The sequence below is a fragment of the Anoplopoma fimbria genome, chromosome 19 (genome assembly GCF_027596085.1).
Source record: "Anoplopoma fimbria isolate UVic2021 breed Golden Eagle Sablefish chromosome 19, Afim_UVic_2022, whole genome shotgun sequence".
NCBI lineage: Eukaryota > Metazoa > Chordata > Actinopteri > Perciformes > Anoplopomatidae > Anoplopoma > Anoplopoma fimbria.
The window spans coordinates 28,157,918-28,181,103 of NC_072467.1; the positions used below are offsets into that span (position 1 = coordinate 28,157,918).

General features: G+C 39.1%; 2 protein-coding genes across 3 annotated transcripts; one reads left to right on the forward strand and one right to left on the reverse strand.

Annotated features, from left to right (window-relative positions):
- The first annotated feature begins 4,512 nt into the window (after positions 1–4,512).
- Positions 4,513–12,251, forward strand: znf277 (zinc finger protein 277). Of its 2 annotated transcripts, none has more exons than XM_054620187.1 (12): positions 4,513–4,576; positions 5,076–5,280; positions 6,500–6,588; positions 7,458–7,540; positions 7,715–7,806; positions 7,979–8,089; positions 8,202–8,334; positions 8,953–9,023; positions 9,142–9,238; positions 9,709–9,751; positions 10,647–10,821; positions 11,664–12,251. In XM_054620187.1, exons 1-12 carry the CDS (start codon positions 4,549–4,551, stop codon positions 11,848–11,850), a joined length of 1,314 nt encoding a protein of 437 aa, XP_054476162.1. In that variant the 5' UTR covers positions 4,513–4,548; the 3' UTR covers positions 11,851–12,251. The 2 variants fall into 2 exon arrangements, with proteins under 2 accessions (XP_054476162.1, XP_054476161.1); XM_054620186.1 differs by lacking the exon at positions 4,513–4,576 and adding an exon at positions 4,682–4,799.
- LOC129108646 (kinesin-like protein KIFC3) lies at positions 12,248–21,225 on the reverse strand. Its single transcript, XM_054620522.1, has 13 exons — positions 21,114–21,225; positions 19,930–20,036; positions 18,511–18,573; positions 18,306–18,425; positions 18,098–18,211; positions 17,525–17,691; positions 16,775–17,450; positions 15,725–15,867; positions 15,168–15,228; positions 14,481–14,689; positions 14,212–14,398; positions 13,394–13,489; positions 12,248–12,398 (listed from the first exon to the last, which is right to left on the reverse strand). The coding sequence occupies exons 1-13, from the start codon at positions 21,223–21,225 to the stop codon at positions 12,249–12,251; spliced, it is 2,205 nt and encodes a 734-aa protein (XP_054476497.1). The 3' UTR covers position 12,248.
- Between the last annotated feature and the right edge of the window lie 1,961 nt (positions 21,226–23,186).

Genomic DNA, 23,186 nt, shown 5'->3' on the forward strand with positions numbered 1-23,186 from the left:
AGAGGACGGGGAGAACTGTGGAACAGAGACAAGAGAGTATTTCCCTTTTGGGGAATTAGCAGGCCAGTGCCACCACCTGGCCTGCTAAGTGTGAGAGAAGGAGTACGCATCTGACAGAGCTGTGGGTGGTGTTTTCTGGTGTGATCCAGGTCTCAGTGAGAGCAAGAAAGAGAGAGCAAGGATGCGTAGCCTGAGATGAACTCAGCTTTCGGCACTGCCGACTGGCAGTTCCAAAGCCCCCCCGACACCACCTGCTCACCATGGGCTAAAAGACAACAAAAAGCCTATAAATAGAGCAAAACAACTGTAAAGAGACGCAAAAGACATCTGGCTGTTGTCTTTAGTGGTATGTCTTAAAGCTGCATTCTCAGGGGGCGACTCCTCTGGTTGTATAGAAGTCTATGAGAAAATGACTCTACTTATCCTTCCACCACGGATCAGCAAGGACCCCAAAGAGCAAAGAAAGAAGGATCTAGTCTAAAATGAAAGATATCCTCTTGATGTCGTCTGTCTCAGACTGCTGGAGCATCATGTCAACATCATTTTTCTGCAGAACATTGACTGTTTTCTGTCCTCCAGTCTACAAACGGATCACTTCACAGGCAGCATGGACCAGAGAAATGATCACAGCGAGCAATACATCTTCAAGTGTCCATATGAAAGTCTGTATAGAAGACAGACTTTAATCTCCACATTTTACAGGTTTTATTTGTGTTTTTCTCTCCTCTGCCTCTGCCACCTCGGCTGCTGTCTCTTCCGTCTATAAGCTTCAAATTAGTGTCGCTGTGATTTGTTTATCTAACCCAGTTAGGCTGTTTCCCCGTCTTTACATCCTGTTCCTCTTTGATGTGTCGGTACTGTACTCTTTAGCTTTCATGTAATCAAATGTAGTGACATCTCGCCCACCGGGGAGCTGCAGAAACACTGCTTTTATCAAACCTCCTCCTCCGCCACCGACTGCTGCTGCTCTTCGCTCAGGTCCAACCTGGATGCTGCCTGTGATGACGGATGGTTGCCTAGCAACAGCATCAGCTCAGCACCTGTGATGTTCCTCCTGTTTGGAGCCGGGGAACCTCAGAAGATGTCGTTGTGTGGGAAGAGTCGCCCACATGGGTCAATGTCAGCAAATCAGCTGACAGGACTCTTCTTCTTCTTCTTCTGCTCTCTGTCAGTCTCCTGTACACACACACACACACACACACACACACACACACACACACACACACACACACACACACACACACACACACACACACACACACACACACACACACACACACAGCAGCTGTAAAACACTGAAGTACAGTAACAACAATGAATAGTACTACATTTACATCAACTATACTACCACACATTGTGGTTGTGTTATCTTTATCGCTGGTGGAAAGTAACAAAGTAGTTTTAATCAAACACTGTACTTCATACAAGGTTAAAGTACTTGTAGGCTTCATTGTTGATTTTGGAGTGGTAGTGTTTCCGAGCACCAGAGTCTTTTACTGCTAATACTTCAAGAACATTTTTTTGTTAATATTTATTTCACTTTAGTAGGACTTGAGATGTAAAATGTTGGATAAACTCTTGTAATGTAGTATCTCTTCAAAGTCAATATGAGGAACTTTTATTTTATGTTGATTCTGGCGGTCCCTGTGGACTAAAGTGGTAGTGTTCCCATTGACCAGAGTCCCTTTAGAAAACCTCTAATTTTACTGTCAAACAAGTACTTTATTACTGCTAATACTTTCAGAACATTTTGTTTATATATTTTATTTCACTTTAGAATGATTTCAGATGCAGAATGTTGAATGTAATGTAGTATATCTTTAAAGTCACTACAAGGAACTTTCATTAAGTGTTTCCAAGCACCAGATCCCTTTAGAAAACTGCTATTTTTACTGTAGAACGAGTACTTTTACTGCTAGTACTATAAGAAAATGTTGTTGTTAATATTTATTTTCACTTTGGTAGGATTTTAGATGCAGAATATTCAATATACTCTTGTAATGTGGTATTTATTTAAAGCCACTACAAGGAACTTTCATTTGGTGTTGATTTTGGCAGTCCCTGTGGATAAAGGTGGTAGTGTTTCTGAGTAACAGACTCCCTTTAGAAAACTGCAAATGTTACTGTAAAATGACTACTTTTACTGTTAATACGTTAAGAACATTTTGTTGTTAATATTTATTTTCACTTAGTAGGACTTTAGATGTAGGATGTTGAATATGCTCTTGTCACGTAGAATGTCTTGAAAGTTACTTCGAAGAAATTTCATTTTGATTGATGTTGGCGACCCCTGTGGATGACAGTGGTAGTGTTTCCGTGCACCAGAGTCCCTTCAGAAAACTGCTAATTTTACCGTCAACAAGTCACGTGAAACAATAAAAAAACAGAAAGCAAAAGGTAAAGTCACTGGAGCTACAGCGCTTGAAGACTACGATTTATAAAAGTGCAAAAAAAATCTGGTTGGGTTAGAGAGAAGTACATTTTCAAAACCTCTAATGCAGGCTAGAGGATCGAGCAACTGTTGGTCGTCCAGTTGCATTGTGGGTAATGTAGGCGGCTGGTGTTTCTGTGAAATAAAAAAGACGAAAGCACATTTGATCTTTTTTCTTTGGTTAAATCAGTGAAATAAACTTCTAACAAAGAGCCTAAGTTAGAGAGAAGACGGCATTCATCAAGTTCTTATCGAATTGCATTATGGGAAATATAGGACCCATTGTTTCTGGATCTAAAAGTCAGGAGATATCTGCCTTTGCTTTAATTTTGAATATGTATTGAGTCCATCTGATCCTGATGGTTGTGCAGCAGACACTAAATGACAAAAAGCCTCCCTTTAAAGTAGCTTTGATGCTCTCTGTGGTGATTATAGTTTTCTTTCCATATGTTTTCATATGTGGGGTCAGCTTCAGGAATTTTAACAACCTGAGTTTAAATCTGGAGCCAGACTGTGAAACATGTTTCTGCTTCATTAGAAAAGCATGTCGTTGCTGTGTGAAGATCTCTCCTGTTTGGAGCTGAACTCTGATGTGGCTCATCTGGGATCTGTGGTCTAAATCACAAATCTCCATCATATCCTGGCTGCCTCCCCCCCTCCCCCTCGCTGCTCTCCAGGGTTTAATTAGAGCCGCTGAGTTCAGCGTGAATAATGCAGCACCTGAACTCACCTGAGCAGACTGCTGGAGCAGAACGAAGAACTGCGAGAGAGAGAGAGAGAGGAGGGGAGGGGGAGAGAGAGAGGGGAGAGAGGAGGGAGAGAGAAGAAGAAGTAGATTTAAATAATTTTAATCAGAACTTTAATGAACAATCCTCTATTTATATTTTCCTCTTTATGTTTTTGGTTGATTGGATACAAATGTTAAACTGTATTTTCAGTCTTACTTTTATTTTTAAGTATTTTTAAAGCTCATTTCTGTATTAATTTATTAATATATTAAAATATATATATTTATAAAATTTTTGCCTTAAATGACTTTATGACTACAATAAAATATAAACATATTTTGTCATGTACTGTCAGGGTCCTAAACTGTCTGAGTAGTCCATTCCTGCACAGATCAACTCTATTTTAATTCTTTTTGTTTTAAATATAGTGATTTACGTGCATTAAATATATATTTTTTAAAATGTATAAAAAAATGTATGCAGAAATATGGAAATACAAACTTAAAAATATAAGAAAATACTTATATCTTCTCTCTTATATTTTATCATTTGTATTTATATGTCTGCTTTGATTTATTTGACTTCAATGAAACAAATAACACTATCTGACATATTAGTGACTGCAGTGCAGGAAGATGAAGAATGGCCTGTTGGCGCCACCTAGTGATCATTCACTAGAATAAATAAATAAAACCCCTTAATAAGATAAGATAAGATAAAATAAGATAAGATAAGATAAAATAAGATAAGATAAGATAAGATAAGATAATCCTTTATTAGTCCCACAGCGGGGACATGTGCAGGCTTACAGCAGCAGAGAGTAAAGTTCACACAAGAGACATAGTAAAAGAAAAACAAGATAAAAATAAAAATGAAATAATAATAATAATAAAACAAGTATTATAAATAAGCAATAAAAAACAGTAGAAAATCAACAATAACTGAAATATTATATTTACAGACAGGAATTCAATGAAAATCATCTGATTCATCTGAATTCCACATATGTAAAAACAATAAAATAAAATAAGTCACATCCTCAACATTTCAACCCACAATGTAACTCATATACTCATATTATATGATTAATATCGATTTGATACCTGGAAATTAATAACAAATCAATAGCTTTAACCTAAAATGTAATGATTAAATAATATTTTGTAGGCTAAATTATTTATTTATAATAATCACTGATAAATTAATGTTTTTGTTTCAAACAGATCAGCTCAATTAAACCGAGAACTCGTGAGTTTTTAAATCTTTTTAAACACTTGAACGCACCGTATCGCGTATGCGTTTTCCATGGTGACCGTGAACGCAGCATGCCTACGTTTTGCGGCCTCTGATTGGTCCGTTTTGCGCTGTTTTGATCACGTGACACCAAAGATGGCCGCCTCCGACCGGAGCAGAGACGGTGCGTTGTTTTTAACGTGTTAACGGATTTAAAGAAGCTGTTTTGAGTTATAAACTGATGATAATTATCGTTAATGAGACTCAGAGTCCGTCACACATTAAACCCTGAGAGGAGTTCCCGCTCTGCAGCCTGTAACGAAGCTAACGAGCATGAAGCTAACAGGCTATGCTAACAGGCTAACATGCTCTAATGTTTTACTTTTACTGCATTTATCTTATTAAAGGTTAAAGTACTCAGATCTTTACTTCTGTCCATTTGTGACAAAGTGATTAAGAGAAATATTTATAATTTATTTAAAAAGTAAAATAAATAGTTAACTTTATATTTATACTTATTTGTGAAATCAATGTCACTAAATTCAGAAATAATAATTAATTAATTGTTTTGTGTTTGTGTGTGTGTGTGTGTGTGTGTGTGTGTGTGTGTGTGTGTGTGTTTTGTGTTTGTTTGTGTGTGTGTGTGTGTGTGTGTGTGTGTGTGTGTGTGTGTGTGTTCTCAGATCAGGACAGCATCCTGGAGCCGCTGTGTTTCCCGGACTCGTCTCCCGGTTCCGTCGGTCCTCAGCGGTTCGGCTCTGAGCTGCTGGTTTGTCTGTTCTGCTCTGAGTCCGTCCCCCTGCAGCAGAAGGACGTCCTCCTCAAACACCTGCTGCTGGAGCACAAGCTGGTCATCGCAGACGTCAAGCTGGTGGCAGACCTCCCAAAGTACGACCCGGCACCCTGAACACCAGAACCAGAACCAGGAACTCAGAACTGTTGAAGTTTAAGCTCTTAAGGGATTGAATCCACCACAGCTGTGTTTCAATTCAATTCAGTTTATTTTGTAGAAACCAGAATCACAAATTACAAATTTGCCTCAGAGGGCTTTACAATCTGTACACATGTGACATCCTCTGTCCTTAGACCCTCACATCCTCTGTCCTTACACCCTCACATCCTCTGTCCTTACACCCTCACATCCTCTGTCCTTACACCCTCACATCCTCTGTCCTTACACCCTCACATCCTCTGTCCTTACACCCTCACATCCTCTGTCCTTACACCCTCACATCCTCTGTCCTTAGACCCTCACATCCTCTGTCCTTACACCCTCACATCCTCTGTCCTCACCCTCACATCCTCTATCCTTAGACCCTCACATCCTCTGTCCTTAGACCCTCACATCCTCTGTCCTTACACCCTCACATCCTCTGTCCTTAGACCCTCACATCCTCTGTCCTTACACCCTCACATCCTCTGTCCTTAGACCCTCACCTCCTCTGTCCTTACACCCTCACATCCTCTGTCCTTACACCCTCACATCCTCTGTCCTTAGACCCTCACATCCTCTGTCCTTACACCCTCACATCCTCTGTCCTTACACCCTCACATCCTCTGTCCTTAGACCCTCACCCTCTGTCCTTAGACCCTCACATCCTCTGTCCTTATATCCTCACATCCTCTGTCCTTACACCCTCACCTCCTCTGTCCTTACACCCTCACATCCTCTGTCCTTACACCCTCACATCCTCTGTCCTTACACCCTCACATCCTCTGTCCTTACATCCTCACATCCTCTGTCCTTACACCCTCACATCCTCTGTCCTTACACCCTCACATCCTCTGTCCTTAGACCCTCACATCCTCTGTCCTTAGATCCTTCTCCAGGATGGACAGAAGTCAATAGATGTCATGTGTACAGAATGAGCAGCATAACAGAGACACAACACATTCAATGTATATGACATAAATGATTCATATAATAAGACTACTTATAATAACAGCAGCAATTATTACAGTAGAATTATAATTATGAAATAGGGATAGTAATGTGATTATTAATAATAATAATGGAAGTAGCAGCGTTTGTGAATGAAAAGGAAGGGATTCTGCTGACCTTAAACCTTCTCCTGTCTGATCTGCCATGTTCCCTTTCCTCCGTCAGGTACGTGTCGTACTGGAGAGGAAGGTTCTTGGAGCAGCCCATCACAGATTTCTGCAGCGTGATCAAGACGAACTCCAACGGACCGGTCGGTGAGTTCAAAGTCACGGTGCTTCTTCTGGAGAAATGTGTTACCGTCCTCCACCGCTGCAGAGGAGCAGAAGGGTTTCCAGATGTGATGATATGTGACCTGAGAACAAACTTCTCCACGACAGTAAACAAGCTTATAGTGTTTGATCTCAATTCAAACCAGATTTTTAGTTTAGAGGGTATGATAACATTTTGTTTCATATTTATTCTCATTATTATCTACCCAAGATCTTCCTCGTTCTCAGGGTTTTGGTACATTTGTGTAAAAAAAATAAACAAGAGTTAAATAACATCTTAAGTGAAGAAGTTCAAATACATTTTGTACTTCCTCGTCATTTCAAGGGCCTTCATCGTTCTCAGTGTTGATTGTAAATAGAAATGTTGTTTTAAAGTTTGTAGTTAATTTTGTACTTCAATGAGCAGCACTTTTTTATGGAAATATTGGATTAATCTATTATTTCTGTATCGATATGATGAATTATCTTGCCAGGAGTTTAATATACTGCGCCAGCCCAAATAAATATCACACATTTGATATTTTTTTACTGCCTGTTTGATGGTCTGATGGCTTTGGTTTGTTGCACCCATTTTAACAATAACTGCATAATCGAGAGAACTTGTAGTTTTCCTTTTGAGTGTAGATGAGTCACAACACTAAGAGCTCCATGTGTTCGGTACAATCTGAAAGCTGGGCTGAAGTTTTTCCTCCTCTGTGTTCTCCTCTACTTGATGAACTTCAGCTTGAAAATCACTGAAACACGTAATGAGTTGTTCGTTTCTCCGCTCAAACAAAACAGACATTTGAGCTCCACCTTCTTGGAGTAAAAGCTGTTAAACAAAGTAAAACATTTTCATGTTGTTGTTGTCACAGAGAAGCAGGAGGACTACTTCCTGCTGTGTGACGTCCTTCCAGAGGACCGAGTCCTCCGAGAGAATCTGCAGCAGAAACGACTGGTGAGGAGCAGAGACCCAACGTTTCTGAGGAATCACAAACTCCTGATTTGCTTTTACTCACATCCTTATTATTATTATTATTATTATTATTTTATTTTATTTTATTATTATTATTATTTTTTTTTTTTTCTTCTTCTTCTGTGGTGTCTCTGTGACGGTGTTGTTCTCCCACAGGAGGAGGTTCTGGAGCAGCAGCAGCAGGAGAGAGACGACAGCAGCTTCAGTCGTCTCTGCATGTTCTGCAGCGAGGAGTTCACTGGAAACAGGTCAATCAGAAACTCTTTAAACATCCTGAATGTTAGAAAGGACATCAGCAAATGTCAAATGCATAGTCAAACATTATTAACTCATTTTAAAAATGTTCTTTAATACATCAGAATTAAAATTTCTCACTGTTAATAATTAATGTAAGTCCTCCCTGCGTGGTGTTTCCTTCAGGTCGTCTCTGCTGAACCACATGGCCAGAGAACATTCCTTCAGCATCGGGCTGCCGGACAACATCGTCTACTGCGACCAGTTTCTGGACACTCTGCAGAGCACACTGGACAAGTAAGAGGAGAGACAGTGAAGACAGAATGTCCATGAAGGTCATACATACAGATACAACCCACATAGAAAACATGCACATGATCATGTACCTGATGAAGCTTCCTCCTGTCAGTCTGCAGTGTCTTTACTGTGAGAAAACCTTCAGAGATAAAACCACGCTGAAGGATCACATGAGGAAGAAAGCTCACCGCCGCATCAACGCCACCAACCACGTGTACGACCGCTTCTACGTCATCAACTACCTGGTACAACCTCTGACACACCTGGAGTTTTGTTTTGAGTCCAGAAACGTCGTCCACCTTGAAATAATCTGTGTTTTACGGCCACATTTCAAGTTTGAAACTCAGAAAATAGAAACAAAACTAAGGATTATTGTCTTTAATATTCTAATCTCTTGATTACTTTAATTTCCAATTAACTGACTCATTGTTTATTCTGTAAAATGTTGAACTAAAGGAAGAGTCTGCAGCAGTTAATCAGCTCAATGAGGCTTTGAGCTAAATGCTAACATGTTCAGCATGCTAACATTAGCTAACAGGCATGAAACACAACGTGTCATTGCAGGTATTTGCTCATAAACAGAAGTATTGTAGACTGATCTGTGGGAGAAGCTAGAAGTAAAGTCAGGAGGTCCAAAGTCACATGGATGTCTGCAGATTTACATGGATGAGAAAGAAGAAAAAAACCCTGTAAATCCTCAAATTTCAGAAGTTGTAACCAGAAAATGTTTTTACTCGATTAATGACAATTAACAAACTGATAAATCGATTATCAAACATTAGTTGTTTCAGCACTAGATGTATTTTGGGTGGAGCATCAGAGGAGGTTTTTCTCTTCAATGTCTCCGTCCTCTCATTGGTCAGGAGCTGGGGAAGACGTGGGAGGAGGTGCAGAGTGAGGACGACCGGGAGATGGTGGACGAGGAGGAGGAGGAGTGAGTAGGAACCAGAGTCTCTCATTGTTTCTGACACACTTTAAATAGACCTCACACCCTCACAGAGACCTTGTTTAGTCCTGTTTCCTGTTGAATCACTGCTCTGTGTCGTCCGCAGTGATTGGTCGGACTGGCGGTCTCATCCGGTCTCTGCTGTTTGTCTCTTCTGTGATCATCAGTCAGAGACGATGGAGCAGATCTACACACACATGAAGGTACAGCAACAATGTGAACATAGTTTATGAAGACTTGAAACTAGAGATTGAGACCATAAACTCATGTTTACAATGTTTACTGAGGGAATAAATCAAGAGAGAAGTAGAGTCATTTTCTCATAGACTTCTATACAACCAGAGGAGTCGCCCCCTGGTGGACAGCAGAGATAATGCAGCTTTAACACAGGAAGCTTTGGAAGGTCTTAAAGTCAAACTGACAGTGGTGACATGAGAGTTAAAGTCATCAGGATTCATTCTCTGCTGACTTCAGAACCACATTTAACAGAAATACATGAAATCATTCTGGAGATATTTTTTCCAGTTTGGACTGAAGTCACATGACCGCCTCTCTTTCCCCCACTAGTGGTAAAGACAAAGAATAACTTCTGACGTGTGATGAACATTACTAATGCAGCGGATAAACTTTTAATCTTGGTTGATTATTAATCCTTTTATTTATTTATTCTTAGGAAGCTCACGGCTTTGATCTCCACAATCTGAGGACGGAGCTCAGTAAGTAAAAAACAAATGATAGAACAAATACTAACATCCAGGTTCATCATCTTCAGATCCATCCTCATCATCATGTTTAACGGGCCAGTGTTTAGCATTTAGGGTATCCATTGGCACAAATGTAATCTAATTAATATCTATGTTTTAATTAGTGTTTAATCACCTGAAACTTAGAATCTTTGTGTTTATTGCTATCAGACTTAAACCCAGGACTCCAGTTTCCCAAAGTGTTAGTGTTGTGTTGTTAGTGTTGTAACACCTGTTACGGTGTTTTCCGTATGTATTAACTTTATTTTATTTAATGAACAAACATAAAATTTTCTGCTCAACCTAACTAAGTGGTTTTCTTGCCTAAACCTAACTTTGCAAAGTTTCACAGTAACAACTTTGAGTTAAATGCTATTTATACGCCTTCCCATGACATCGGGTTGAATTCTACGGAGGCCCGGAATGGACAAAACAAAACACTGGTTCTAGAGAGAGACTTTCACATTAAGGCCACTGTAGCTCTGCTAAACAACTTGTGAAACCGTGGTAACATGATCCACATAGTGCAACACAGTGGCTCCTAAAATAGTGTTATTATGGGATGGATGACCTCTGAGCCAGCAAACGGCGTTACCAGGGTTTTGCAGTCTGCGTCTCACGTTACCAGTCTACGAAAGGAAGGATTGAGCGGAGGGGTAATGAGTGGGTTGCAACAGATATATGTCACTTAATCCTAAATACTGTCAGTTCACTGTGACACATTTAAGATATATAAAGACATAATATGTGCATAAATATTTAACTTTTGTCCATAAGACAAACTGTGGTGATAATGTGTTTTTTAACATGAGAATATGAGTAAACATTCCCACGTTAACGTCTCCGTTCTGCCGTGTCGTCCCTTCAGACCTCCGATTCTACCAGCAGGTCAAACTGGTGAACTTCATCCGGCGGGAAATCCACCAGAGCCGCTGCTACGGCTGCCAGGAGAAGTTTGAGTCCAGAGAGGCCGTCCTCCGACACATCGAGGTCGAAGGTCACGGGATGAAGCTGCCGGATATGTCGACCTGGAACCAGCCACAGTGAGCTCAGCGGCTTTTAAAAACATTTATACGAGGGCAGTGTTGGTGGGAAGCCAGTGAGGGAGGACGGATTTCTACAATATAGCTAAATATTAATTTGATTCTAGTCCAATTACGACACATCCATGTGCCAAAGCATTATGGGAACTGTAGTTCCAGAGCTCAAAACATCGTTATCTCCCCAAAATAAAAGCAGATCAACAAATGAAAATGTGTGTGGAGATAAACACAATAATATTAGCTTTTTGTTTTCGGTTAGCACATATTGTTTTCACATTATTAAGGTCATATCTTTTCCACCAGATTTTTATGGGATACTTTTTATGACAATATCCTCTATTTTTTCATTTACAGATATTTGTGATGTGTTTGATAACCTGTGGACAAACAGGCATGAAAGTCTATTTTAATAGCAGATTATAATACATCATTAAAACTACTAATGACAAGATTAATCCATAAAAATACAATACTTATTTCCTTATCATTTAAATTCTGTGCTTTAAAAAAAACCTATAAATTTACTATAAAGTTTCTATTTCTTATTTCTGATGGTGGCAAAAAAGCAAATCGTAGTCTGGATCCTTGTAGACCAGCTGCTATAATCAAACAAAGGGATCTGTCTCTGTCAATATTGATCATAAATTATTAATAATTAGTATCAGGCTGCAAAAAAACTTGATCATGGATCTCTAAAAGTTATATTTGCTGCTTTTTTTCTTTTTTACTGATCTGATCTGTGAGTTTTATGATCCGTTGCACCCTAAAAGAAAAAAAAATGTTCTTAAAACTTTCTTAATAGACCAACAACAACACATGTGGTTCCTTGATTCTCTCCTCAGGTATTACTTCCCCACGTACGAGAACGACGCCCTCCTGTGCACGCTGTCCGACAGCGACGACGAGAGCAGCGAGACGCATCTCAGAGAGGACGTCCCGGTCATCGCTGAGGACATCTCCAACCTCAGAGCGCTGAGACAGAGCAGCGTCCTCAACCAGCTGCTGAGGAACAGAAGCTCCTGCAGCTAGAACACGGACAGATGTTTGAGGAACCGGATGGACGGACTAAACTCTTCCTCATCGGACAACTTGTCCTCTGTGCACTTAAACAACGCTCTGCTAAAAACAGATCATTCCACTCTGAACGTGCACTTTAGAAGCCATCAGAAGTGCTGACTCAGCTGCAACTCAACATTTTATATGCTAATAATTTCCCATTCAAACAACCAGATGCATTTACTTTTATGTTATATTCAGTTTATTACTTAAAGTACAATTTTTTTTCTATTGCAAATTCAGAAAAACAACAACCCGTACTGCATGAAAGTGCAAACTCATGACACCAAAGTAACACAACCCTGATCTGTGACACACAAGAACAGAAACCAAAAAGCATCATTTATCTGTGTAATAAACGTTGTGTCTGTCTACTTGTTGCTCTTGTTGTTTTTGGTGGGAGCCACGTTCTGCGGTGCTTTTCCGAGCACCACCTGTCGAACGGTGGAACCGAACTGCAGCGTGCTCAGAGTCTCCGCCTCGTCCTTCACGTCGGGACTCACGTTCACGAACACGCAGCACTGAGGAGGAACCGGAGGACAAACGCACACACACACACACTGAGCTGTGTGTACATGAACAACACTGAAACACACAATGCTGAGGAAACTGCAGGAGAGCAGCACGACAGATATAATAATCTAGAGCTGCATTGTTTTATTTAAGAATAAAAAGAAGGCAGAATAACTTATACTGACTACGTACTTTTTAAATGCAATATATTTACTTTATATTTTACTGACCGTAAATACCAACAGCTCACACATCTTTCTGGGTTAAAAGGATTAAAATGATGTCAAACTGGTGCTAAAGTTTCAGTGATTATGTTAATGCATAATTTAATGCTGAACCGAAGAGTTTTTCAGTGTCTTTTGTTGTGTTTAAAGCTGGTACTTCTACACAGTATACAGATAAAGACCAGGCTACACTAATATTATCAGTATTATACTTTTTATAGAATTATGTTCCAGTTGTGGCTACATAGGATTGATTTCCAAAAAGTCAAAATTCCTTGAAATATAAAGATGTAATCCTTCCCGAAGTGAACACCATGTTTTTATCTAACGAAATATTCTGCTTCTGTCCATATTTGTTGTTTAAAAAGATAATTTCCCAAAAATTGCTGACTGACGAGTTCACCACAGACAAAGAGGAAGAACTGACGAGTTCTAGTCATTAAAGAAAGTTCATTTAATAAAAAAAACAAAGACCAACTCATTTCATCTTTTCATTCAAATTGAGGATTATGTTCAAGGGTTTAAAAAAATAATAAAGAATGATGACCTCTACACAAGCTTTTAATCTAAAATAATTATATTTGTTTAATGTAATCATAATATTAATACTATTACAAATAGTTCTGTTCAGTTATATAGTCGACACACATTGAGATGAGTGCTTTAACTCTTTAATATCTAGTAAAATATGTGTAATAAATACAGATTATTTACTATATTTTGATTCTTATAGTTTTAATAAAGGACTAATGTTTTAATAATATGTTGGTTTTCTTTACCTTTGCGTCTCCACTGAGGCAGGGCTGCAGCAGCAGAGTGAGCTTAGAGTTCCTGAAGGGGACGTGGAGGGCGTTACACTTCAGAGCACCGAACACCTGAACGGACGAGACAACAGTGACCTTTGACCTTTGACCTCACTCACAAACACCCAATCAGTGATCAGAGAAAATCTGATGACTCGTATTAAAGCATTAAAGCATCATTTTGATTAAATCCATGTCAACCTTATTGTTCTTTCACAAACAGAATCAGTTACCAATTGAATTATTTATTATTATTATTATCCTGAAAGAGAAGTGATGAAACAATTTGTTCTTATTTTGTAACCAAGTTTAGAATAAAACTTGAATAAAACAAATGTTGTGTCCAACACAAGAAAATACACATTTTAAATATTCATCCTGAAAGATGTTTCTACTTAATTTAATATGAATTATTATTTTATTATTGTTTCTGCATGCTTATAAGCAGATAAATGATGAATAACTTAATTAAAATCTTGTCTTCTGTGTTTTAAGGTGACTTCTGTAACATCTGTCCAAGAAACACAGATTTGTTAAACACTCAGATGTTCATATCTGACTTTAAAAGAGGTTTAAATATGCACATCACGCAAAAGACTTGAAGGTGACACTTCATCTCTGATTGGTCGATCTGAACCAGCTGACCCTCAGAGTCGCAGTACCTGTCCCAGTACCCGTCCCAGAACCCGTCCCAGTACCTGTCCCAGAACCCGTCCCAGAACCTGTCCCAGTACCCGTCCCAGTACCTGTCCCAGTACCCGTCCCAGAACCCGTCCCAGTACCCGTCCCAGTACCTGTCCCAGTGCGGTGAGGGATTTGTTGATGGCGGCGGCCTCCACCAGCCTCTGACCTTCAGCTTCGGTCCTGGAGATCCGTTCTGATCCGGCCAGGTCGCACAGGGTCAGCGTCCCGCGTGACGTGAGTCCCGACACCCGGTCCGAGCCCTCCACCTGCAGCGCCACCACCAGGTGAGACCGGGAGCTGACGAGGAAGAAGACCACCTTACCCAGAATGCATCATTTCATCAGAAACATCTCTGTCTGTGTGTGACTCAGAGCGGCACCTCTGGATGTTCATCTTGGTCGAGGCGATCTTTCGGTTCTTTTCTCCCGTCTCCATGGCGACGAGGATGTCCTCCTCGGTCTGGACCTGGATCTGGGTCAGACCCGGGACCGACACCGACTTCCCCTGGACTCTGATGTCCAGAGCGGCGCCGGGGCTTTTGGTCAGAAGGTCGTTCAGACCGTCGTTGTAAATCTCCAACATCGAGATCTGAAAACAAGCAGAAAATTATTTATTTTCTTCTGTAAAGTTCACGTTTTTATTACATTGTTTTCTACTTTTGAGTGCAAAGAAAGTTAATTAAAAGCTGCACAAAGAAACTATTTTCTATGTGAAATTCCTAAATTAGTTCTGCAGTATTTTTTATAGATGTTTGACATTGAAGAAAGAAATATGAGGTCTTTTGATGTAGAAGAGTGTTTTATCTTTTGTTTCTTTAAATTCGGTCTGTTTTCTTTCTTTATTCAGATGTTTGACATTGAAGACAGAGTGTTATGGGAAAATTTGAAAAAGCCTTTTTGTATTCAAAACCCCCAAAATAAGAGCATGCAGCTCATATTATGGATAAGCAATAGTGAGGACATTCTAGATTTGACTGACCGATGACACTTTCTCCCCTAAGCTTGTTTCATTTTCTCTTAAATTCTTTCTGTTTTCCAGACTCAGCTGTTCATAAATGGAGTCAAACCTTCAGAGTGTAGCAGACCTTCTCTTTCTCTGCACAGATACGTAGAAGTTCTCGTATCGACCTGAGGAAACACACACACACACACACACACACACACACACACACACACACACACACACACACACACACACACACACACACACACACACACACACACACACACACACACACACACACAGAGATGAGGTAACAGGAGAGGCTTTGTGTTGTGTGTGAGAGGAAACTCAACCTCTCTCTGAGTAAACTGAGTCTGAGTCTCTCATCACGTATTGATGAATGGATGTCAGGTGAGGCGTCTCACAAAGAGACTCATTAGAGTCGTTTGGCCTCCGACAGAGACGAGGTGACAAACAGCAGAGGAGGTTCTACAGGTGTTTGATAGACACACTGATGATATCGACTCTCCTCACCTGTTTATAACTGAGACAGCAGGAAACCATGGCAACGATAAATCTGTGTTGTGCAAGTTTAAGAATGAAGAGCAAACACATCAGAACAGGTTGGACCCCCCCGAAAAAAAGAAACATTGGTTTTAAAAAGATAGGAGGTCACCTGACCTGACGTTGACTCCGGGGTTCTCCTTGTTCCCCATCATGGTGAAGGTCTTCCCTGAGCCGGTTTGTCCGTAGGCCAGAATGCAGACGTTGTAACCGTCCACACAGGAAGTGATCACCGGGAGAGTTCCTGCAAACACCTCCTCCTGGAGGAAGCAACGAGGAGGAGGAGGAGGAGGAGGAGGAGGAGGAGGACATGAGGTTGGGATTAGTTTAAAAAGAAGTCGCTACTTTAAGAATCTCTCAAAAGCTGAATCTTTAATAATTAAGAAGAAAACCAGAAGTGCTGAAGTTGGACTCTTTATCTGTGTTTTTAAGATTTAATTTGAAATGACTTTTCTCTTTTGCAGACTGCATTCTGACTTTTTACTGGACTCACTGTTTTCAGATCAGATTGCTGGATTGTTTCTTTAAATAATGTTATTGCATTTTTATTTTCACACTTAAAATTACGAGATCTTACGTGTCATTTTTTAAAAGTGCCGTAAAGTAAATTAATTAAAAAAACAATTAGTTTTACTACACGGAGCACCCTGCAGACCAAGAGCTCGTTAAGGCTAACAGCTCGTTTAGGCTAACAGCCTCTAGCTTCCCTATAGTAAAAACATCTCTCTGTGTTTAACAGTGTGCAGGTTTAAATGTAACTGTAAACTTTGTGTTATTTAACTCCTTGTACAATAATATGAAAGTATAATTGGTACTTCTGAATATTGCTTATTTATAATAATACTTGTTTTTTATTTCATTTTTTATTTGTATCTTGTCTTTCTTTACTATGTCTCTTGTGTGCACTTTACTCTCTGCTGCTGTAAGCCTGCACATGTCCCCGCTGCGGGACTAATAAAGGATTATCTTATCTTATCTTATCTTATTCCATAATGAAGTATCATTTTTCAAACTGTTCCTCCCTCTGCTGTCAGTCTTTGTGCTAAATTAGAGCAACACATCAAACAATCTCTATAAAGCAAAGGGATGAAAGAAGAACGAACGATATATTTGAAATCAATACACCGTATTCATCAGCGTAGAGGAGGAGATGTTAGTGATTATCACCTGAGTGCTGCTCGGAGGGAAGACTTTGTCAAAGTGGAACTTCTTCCTGCTTCCCTTCTGGACGACCACCACCTCCTGGTCGTCCGTTTTCTCCAGACAAGAGCTGAAGGTGGAGCTGGAGGCGGAGCTCCTCCTGCAGCGACAGAACACCCGGATGTTCCCCTGCAGCTCCAGCAGCTTGTTGTAGAGGCTCCTCCTCTCCACCGCCTCCTTCCTGTAGAGGGATCGCAGCTCCTCCACCTCCCCGGCGGCCTCCTGCTCCACCCGGTCCATCTTCTCCACGGCGCCCCTCAGCTGCTCCTGCTGGTTCTTCATGTCAGTCAGCGCCTGGCGGACGGTGGACCGGAGCTGCTTGTTGGAGACGTTCAGCTCACGGGTCAGTCGGCTCACCTGGAGGAGTCGATCCGGATCCACGGTCGGCTTGGAGATGGTTTTGGCGAGCGGGACCTTAGGAGCCCGGCGGTTCTGGAGGAGGGATCGGATCTTCTCTCGTGCCTCCTGCTGGTCGGCCTCGAGCTCGGCCAACTTCTGGTTCAGGTGATGGACGACTTGACTCAGGTAGCTCACCTCCCTCTCCAGGTAGCTGTTCCTCTGGAGGAGGTGGTCCGCCTCCTTCTCTTTGAGCTGAACCTTCTGCCTCAGATCCTCGATGACCCGGTCCCGCTCCAGGAGGGCTCTGCTGGGTCAAAGACATGTTCGTGAACTTATCAAATTAAAGATCGATGCTGATCTCGTGGTTTCGCTGCAGACCTGAAGGAGTTGAGGTCGGCGTAGTTGTGATCTCCACTCGGAGAGGCCTGCAGGAGGATTTCTCCAAACATGGTGAGGTAGACGGAGATGACCTCTTCAGGGTCGTAGTTACACTGCCTGAGTGCTGCAGTGATCTCCTTCTGGTCCACCAGACCTGGAAGGATGGACTGGAACACAAAACCAAACACACAACGAATAGAAAAAAAAGGTTTTCATTACTTGAGCACTTAAGATAGAATTCATTCTACATCGTGAAAGTGTCGGCATTAAGAGCAGCAGACTTTGACACTATCACCGCCCTCAGCCGAACAACCAGCCAGACCCTGCTTTATGGTCTGTTTGACTCTAAATGGAGCATCATTTACTAAATGAACATCATGCTGTATTGAAGAAGACTTGAAACTAGAGATTGAGACCATAAACTCATGTTTACAATGTTTACTGAGGGAATAAATCAAGAGAGAAGTAGAGTCATTTTCTCATAGACTTCTATACAACCAGAGGAGTCGCCCCCTGATGGACAGCAGAGAGAATGCAGCTCTAACACATGAAGCAGTGACTCCACTTCCTCACCATGACCCGTTGGACTCGAGCTTTAACAAACTCCACGTTTATCTCCCACTGCAGCGGCAGCAGCAGCCAGACGCCCGACTGAGGATCCCAGAACCTGCAGACGTTCACCCTCTCCTGGAAAACACCAGCACTGCATCAGACTGAGAGCAGATCTACTGAAGACAAACACATGAAGATGCATCTCCAAATCTGTGATGTCACAGCCGACCATCACCTCAAACATGTAGGTCATGACGGTTCCTTTTCCCTGGATGTAGATGCTGCCGGTGCGGTCGTCCTCGGCGACCTCCGGCTGGCTGCTGGACGGAGTCTGCAGCTGACCGGAGCCCTGAGGGGCAAAAACACAGATCACAGTTATTAACACTGCAAAGAGTTATTGAATTTGTAGTGAATCTAGTTCTAAACGGACAAACCTGGTTGTTGGCGGTGATGAAGCGTCCCTGACTGAACCAGTCCTCTGGAAACGGCTGCAGGTTCTAGAAGAGTTAAATATGAAACACATGAACCAGACTTCATGCAGAAAACAACCAAAATAAACAGTGAATTTCCTAAAACATGACTTTGGATCATTGCTTGTTTTGTTCTGACATCTCAGCATATATCGTATCGTATGTCATATTGTACCTCGTATATGTTGTATGGAATATCTTAATATTTATGGTATCCTATGTCATATAATTTGCATTGTTTATCGTACCGTATTGTATATTATATATTGTATATTATATATTGTATATTGTATATTATATATTGTATATTGTATATTGTATATTGCAGATTGCATTGCATCGTATTGCATTGCTTATTACATCGTATTGTATATTGTATCTTATCGTATATCTTATAGGATATATTGTATCGTATTGTCTAACATATCATATATCTTATCCTATAACGTATATATATGTAGTACAGTATACTGGATCGCATACTGGATCGTATACCGTATATAGCATCATATCGCATTGCAACATATATGGCATTGTAAATCACGTTGTATCATCAATAATCATATCGTGTATCTTAACGTTCATTCATTGTATCGTATATCGTATATATCGTATATATCGTTTATATATCGTTTATATATCGTATATATCGTATATATATCTTATATATCGTATATATCGTATATATCGTTTATATATCGTATATATCGTATATATCGTTTATATATCGTATATATATCGTTTATATATCGTATATATCGTATATATCGTATATATCGTTTATATATCGTATATATCGTATATATCGTATATCGTATATATCGTTTATATATCGTTTATATATCGTTTATATATCGTATATATATCGTATGTATCGTATATATCGTTTATATATCGTATATATCGTATATATCGTATATATCGTATATATCGTTTATATATCGTATACCCTATCTGTATACCGTATATCGTATCACATATCGTATCGCTTCACATATGGCATTGCTTATGGAATTGTATATACCATCATTCATCGTATTGTATATTGTATTGCATGGTATAGTGTATAATATATCGTGTAGTACAACTAATTGTATTGTATATAATATATTGTTCTTTTATATTTTCATTTATAGGCGTTTTTTATTATCATATTTTTACCAATATCACTTTTATTTATTTTATTTATTTTATTTATTTATTTATTTATTTTGTTTGTTGTTTGTTTATTTGATTGTCACTTGTTATTTCATTTTGTTTCTTTGTTTAGTTTTATCCTAACGATTGTTCTTAATGTTTCTTCTATTGCACTGTTTTGCTGTGCTATATAAATAAAGTTATTATTATTATTATTTTATTTTTTTCCTGATAATAAGTTCCTACCTGCGACTCGTCCACATAAACTCTGTCTCCGTGTCGTCTGAAGCAGCTGAACAGAGTCCCGTTGTTGTGAAGGAAACTCTCAAAGTCCAGAGACACGTCTTCTCCTTCTGCCACAGAACCCTGACAACACAGTTTACATCAGATCACACAGTTAGAATAAGAAAGATTTAAATTTGACCACCTTTTTAGTCATTGTGCTCATTTCCAAAAGCTTTGGTGCAGAGATATAAAATACATACAGTATACTGTGGTAGAGGACATGATGATCAAGTAATATATCAAAGAAAACTGCTTCAAACTGTGACAGATGTATTATTTTTATTCCTGCCTTTTAATTTTTTTTAATTTAAATTATTTAATTTATTGTTTAAACTTTAAGGAGGCCTTCTGGCGGTTAAATAGTTAAATATTCTCTGTAACTTTTACTGTTGACTTATTTTTATCAAATTTAAAAGGTTATTATCTTTTTTATATTTGTATTAAATATTAAATAAAGCTGTTTTCGTTTATATTTTCTAACCTGAAACACAAAAATTGCATATGATTTTGCAACAAAGACTGAATACATTTAGTATTTCAATGTATTCTTCACATGTTTGATTTATATTGATATATTTTTAATAATTTATATTTAAGAATACAAAATTCTCTGTATTTTGTATTAAACAGAATAAACTGTAAATGTTTGATTATTATTAGTTTGTGATTTTCATTATAAAGATGTGACAGAGATTAATGTTGGATGAGAAACATGATGATAGATATTGATCTGATCAGTCATGTATTGATAATTTAACAGATACATTATTGATGTTTGAGTGAATATTTTAAAAGGCGGCTCACAGTCACAGCTGGACTCAGGTCAGTTTGTTTTTCTTCTTCTTTTTCTTTTTCTTCTTCTTCTTCTTTTTCTTTCTCTTTTTCTTCTTCTTCTTTTTCTTCTTCTTCTTTTTCTTCTTCTTCTTCTTTTTCTTCTTCTTCTTCTCCTCCTCCTCGCTCTGTGTTGATGTCTCTCTCTCCTCTCTCTAAAGACTTTATCTCCTCAGAGTGACTTTGTTTCTTCGCTGCCTCGTCGTCTGTCTGAAAACACAACAGATGAAATGTTCCTGCAGAGTTCCTGTCCTCCACACAGACTATCTGGATGTTGTCCTCTGAGCTTCATACTGAATGAATGAAACATTTACCTGCAGGGTGTCGTGGCTCCGATCCACAGGTGTGGAGGGTCCACAGGCTCAGACCCCCGGCCTCCAGCCTCTCCGGCCGGGATCCTTCAGTGGAGGACGCTCCACTGCCCATCACCACCTCCAGAGAGACAGACAGAGAGAGAGACAGGGAGAGAGAGACAGAGAGAGAGAGACAGAGAGAGAGACAGGGAGAGAGAGACAGAGAGAGAGACAGGGAGAGAGAGACAGAGAGAGAGACAGGGAGAGAGAGACAGAGAGAGAGAGAGAGAGAGAGACAGGTGAGAACAGGTGTGAGCCGACACACCTGTTCATGTGACACAGAGGCTGTGATGTCACAACTTTTTATTTGACGGGAATATCTGGAAAAAAATCTGATTTTAACAAAAGAAAATGCTTTAGATTTGTTTAACTTTTATTCAATTTTTATAAAACAAATATTTATAATTATTAATTGTATTAGTCTTAATAAATTTGTTTTTTTTACTTCATAATTTATTGTATTTTAATGTCTAATCTTAGTGTTTGTGTAAATGTGTTTAGGTTTAATATTTGAGCACTTTTAGCTACATCTTATGTAGAAAGTGCTCTATTAATAAAGTTTATTATTATTATTATTTTTATATTATTATTATAATCAAATACAGAAAGTGTTGTTCATACATGTCTGGTGTTTGTGCTTTTATTCGTAATCATATTATGTCCCTGTTAAATTAATGTTTCATAAATGAGGTTGGGTTTACGGACAAAAAAGCATCACTTGATAATTATTTTAAAAACATCTTATATTAATAATAATTCAATATTTAAAGATAAGCCCTGTCTTGAAACCTGTATAATAAGATTTATAACAAATAATAATGTAAGTAATGTAATATTGTTTTTGTAACTTGTTGTCCTCTCTGACGGGTTTCTATTCTATTTAAGTTTTTTTTCCTATTATATTATTTATTTAATTAATATTAGACTCAACATCAGTTCAATAAAACATTCTTTTTTTATCCTCTTCATCTCTTAGATTAATAAGATAATTGAAGTTGATTTGAGGAAATAGTTTGAATTGTATATCTTTTCTGTATATCAATGCATAAAAAAGACTAAAGATAGATCTTCTTTGTTTGATCAAAAGAGTCTGTGTGTTTATAAAATGTTGTAACTGGAGATACATATCTGACTTTAAAAATGTTAAATAACAAAATGAATATTGTTTTTACAAAACAAAATGATTTTATCCTATTAATCAGTTTGAAAAAGCTGATTTTCAGAATTCATTGTTTTTTGTAGTTCAGTGCAGGAGGATGATCATTCTGTTGGTGGTCATATTTCCCATTCCCCCACTGCACTTGAAGGCATCTCTTGCAGATTTTTTAACCTTTTATGTTTTGACCATTTTCTTAAAGACACAATCTGTGATAATAAAACTAAAATCATCCCTGATAGTCACTCCGGCCTGTGCTGCTTCGACCGCCCACTAGAGGGCAGCACCACGCAGAGAATGGGATTACAGCTGAGAGGTTCATCAAACATTCACTTTAAAGGAACATTAACTGTGCTCCTCTCAGACTGTTTGGTTTGTGCAGAAGTTTGGGGACAACATTCTGAAAGTTAAATAGTCATTGTATAAAAAAAACATTTAAAATCTATATTAAAACAAAAAAAGAACCTGGAACGACCACCTGTCAGATAATCCATATCTCTCTGGTATAAAGTCGTCCTGATGAAAAGTTCACTGTGAGGTCTGTGGATCAAACTGTTAATACAACACGAGACAGGAAGTCCAGTTTAAGTTTCAGCTCCAAGATTTTATCATCAAAAACTCAAAGAATTAAGATTATGAGCCAGAAATGTACAAATCTGAAGAAATGTATCACAGCAACAACTGTGTGTGTGAAGGGAAAAGTATTCAGAGTGAAAGTTTGTTCTTATATCCGATGATAAATCCTTAAACTCAAGGGACACTTACTGGCTTTTAACTGCATCTCATGGCCTTCTTCACTGGCGTGCAGCAAAACCAGAACCCATCTCTGTATGACGGCTTAATACAGCCACTGTAGATTAAAATGAATGAATAAATTA

Coding starts and splice junctions, on each gene's coding strand:
- LOC129108646 (XM_054620522.1), bottom strand. CDS start 21,225: ATGGGCAGTGGAGCGTCCTCCACTGAAGGATCCCGGCCGGAGAGGCTG. Junction 18,574..19,929: donor TTTATGTGGACGAGTCGCAG/GTAGGAACTTAT, acceptor TAACTCTTCTAG/AACCTGCAGCCGTTTCCAGA. Junction 14,690..15,167: donor AGGTCTGCTACACTCTGAAG/GTTTGACTCCAT, acceptor GCTTGTTTTCAG/ATCTCGATGTTGGAGATTTA.
- znf277 (XM_054620186.1), top strand. CDS start 4,766: ATGTTTTACTTTTACTGCATTTATCTTATTAAAG. Junction 6,589..7,457: donor GAACTCCAACGGACCGGTCG/GTGAGTTCAAAG, acceptor TTGTTGTCACAG/AGAAGCAGGAGGACTACTTC. Junction 9,752..10,646: donor CAATCTGAGGACGGAGCTCA/GTAAGTAAAAAA, acceptor TCGTCCCTTCAG/ACCTCCGATTCTACCAGCAG.